This window comes from Eimeria mitis, genomic scaffold (genome assembly GCF_000499745.2).
Source record: "Eimeria mitis Houghton genomic scaffold, Emh_scaff1559, whole genome shotgun sequence".
Classification (NCBI taxonomy): Eukaryota; Apicomplexa; class Conoidasida; order Eucoccidiorida; family Eimeriidae; genus Eimeria; species Eimeria mitis.
In genome coordinates this window covers 6,543-6,901 of record NW_013569774.1, presented here as the reverse complement: position 1 = coordinate 6,901, position 359 = coordinate 6,543, and the positions used below count along the sequence as shown (strand labels likewise).

At 53.5% G+C, this 359-nt stretch overlaps 1 protein-coding gene across 1 annotated transcript in view; it reads left to right on the top strand.

Moving 5' to 3' along the window:
* Positions 1–33, top strand: part of EMH_0039510 (uncharacterized protein) — a gene marked incomplete at both ends in the record, with an annotated part of 1,215 nt that extends 1,182 nt beyond the window's left edge. Inside the window, one exon of the mRNA XM_013495403.1 lies at positions 3–33. Within this exon, the coding sequence (XP_013350857.1) occupies positions 3–33 (31 nt within the window). The remainder of the gene's footprint in view (positions 1–2) is intronic.
* Between the last annotated feature and the right edge of the window lie 326 nt (positions 34–359).

The following is a 359-nucleotide window of genomic DNA, read 5'->3' as shown; positions in this document are numbered from 1 at the left end:
ACAGAGGAGACACAAGACACAGAAAGCTCATAGCGAGGAGACAGAGGAGACACAGAGGAGACAGGAGAGGGGACAGAGGAGACAAGAGAGGAGACAGAGGAGACAAGAGAGGAGACAAAGGAGACAGGAGAGGAAACAGGAGACAGGAGACAGAGGAGACAAGAGAGGAGACAGAGGAGACAAGAGAGGAGACAGAGGAGACAGGAGAGGAGGCAGAGGAGACAGGAGAGGAGACAAACGAGACAAGACAGGAGACAGAGGAGACAAGAGAGGAGACAAAGGAGACAGGAGAGGAGACAACGGAGACAAAGGAGACAGGAGAGGAGACAGAGGAGACAGGAGAGGAGACAGGAGACAGA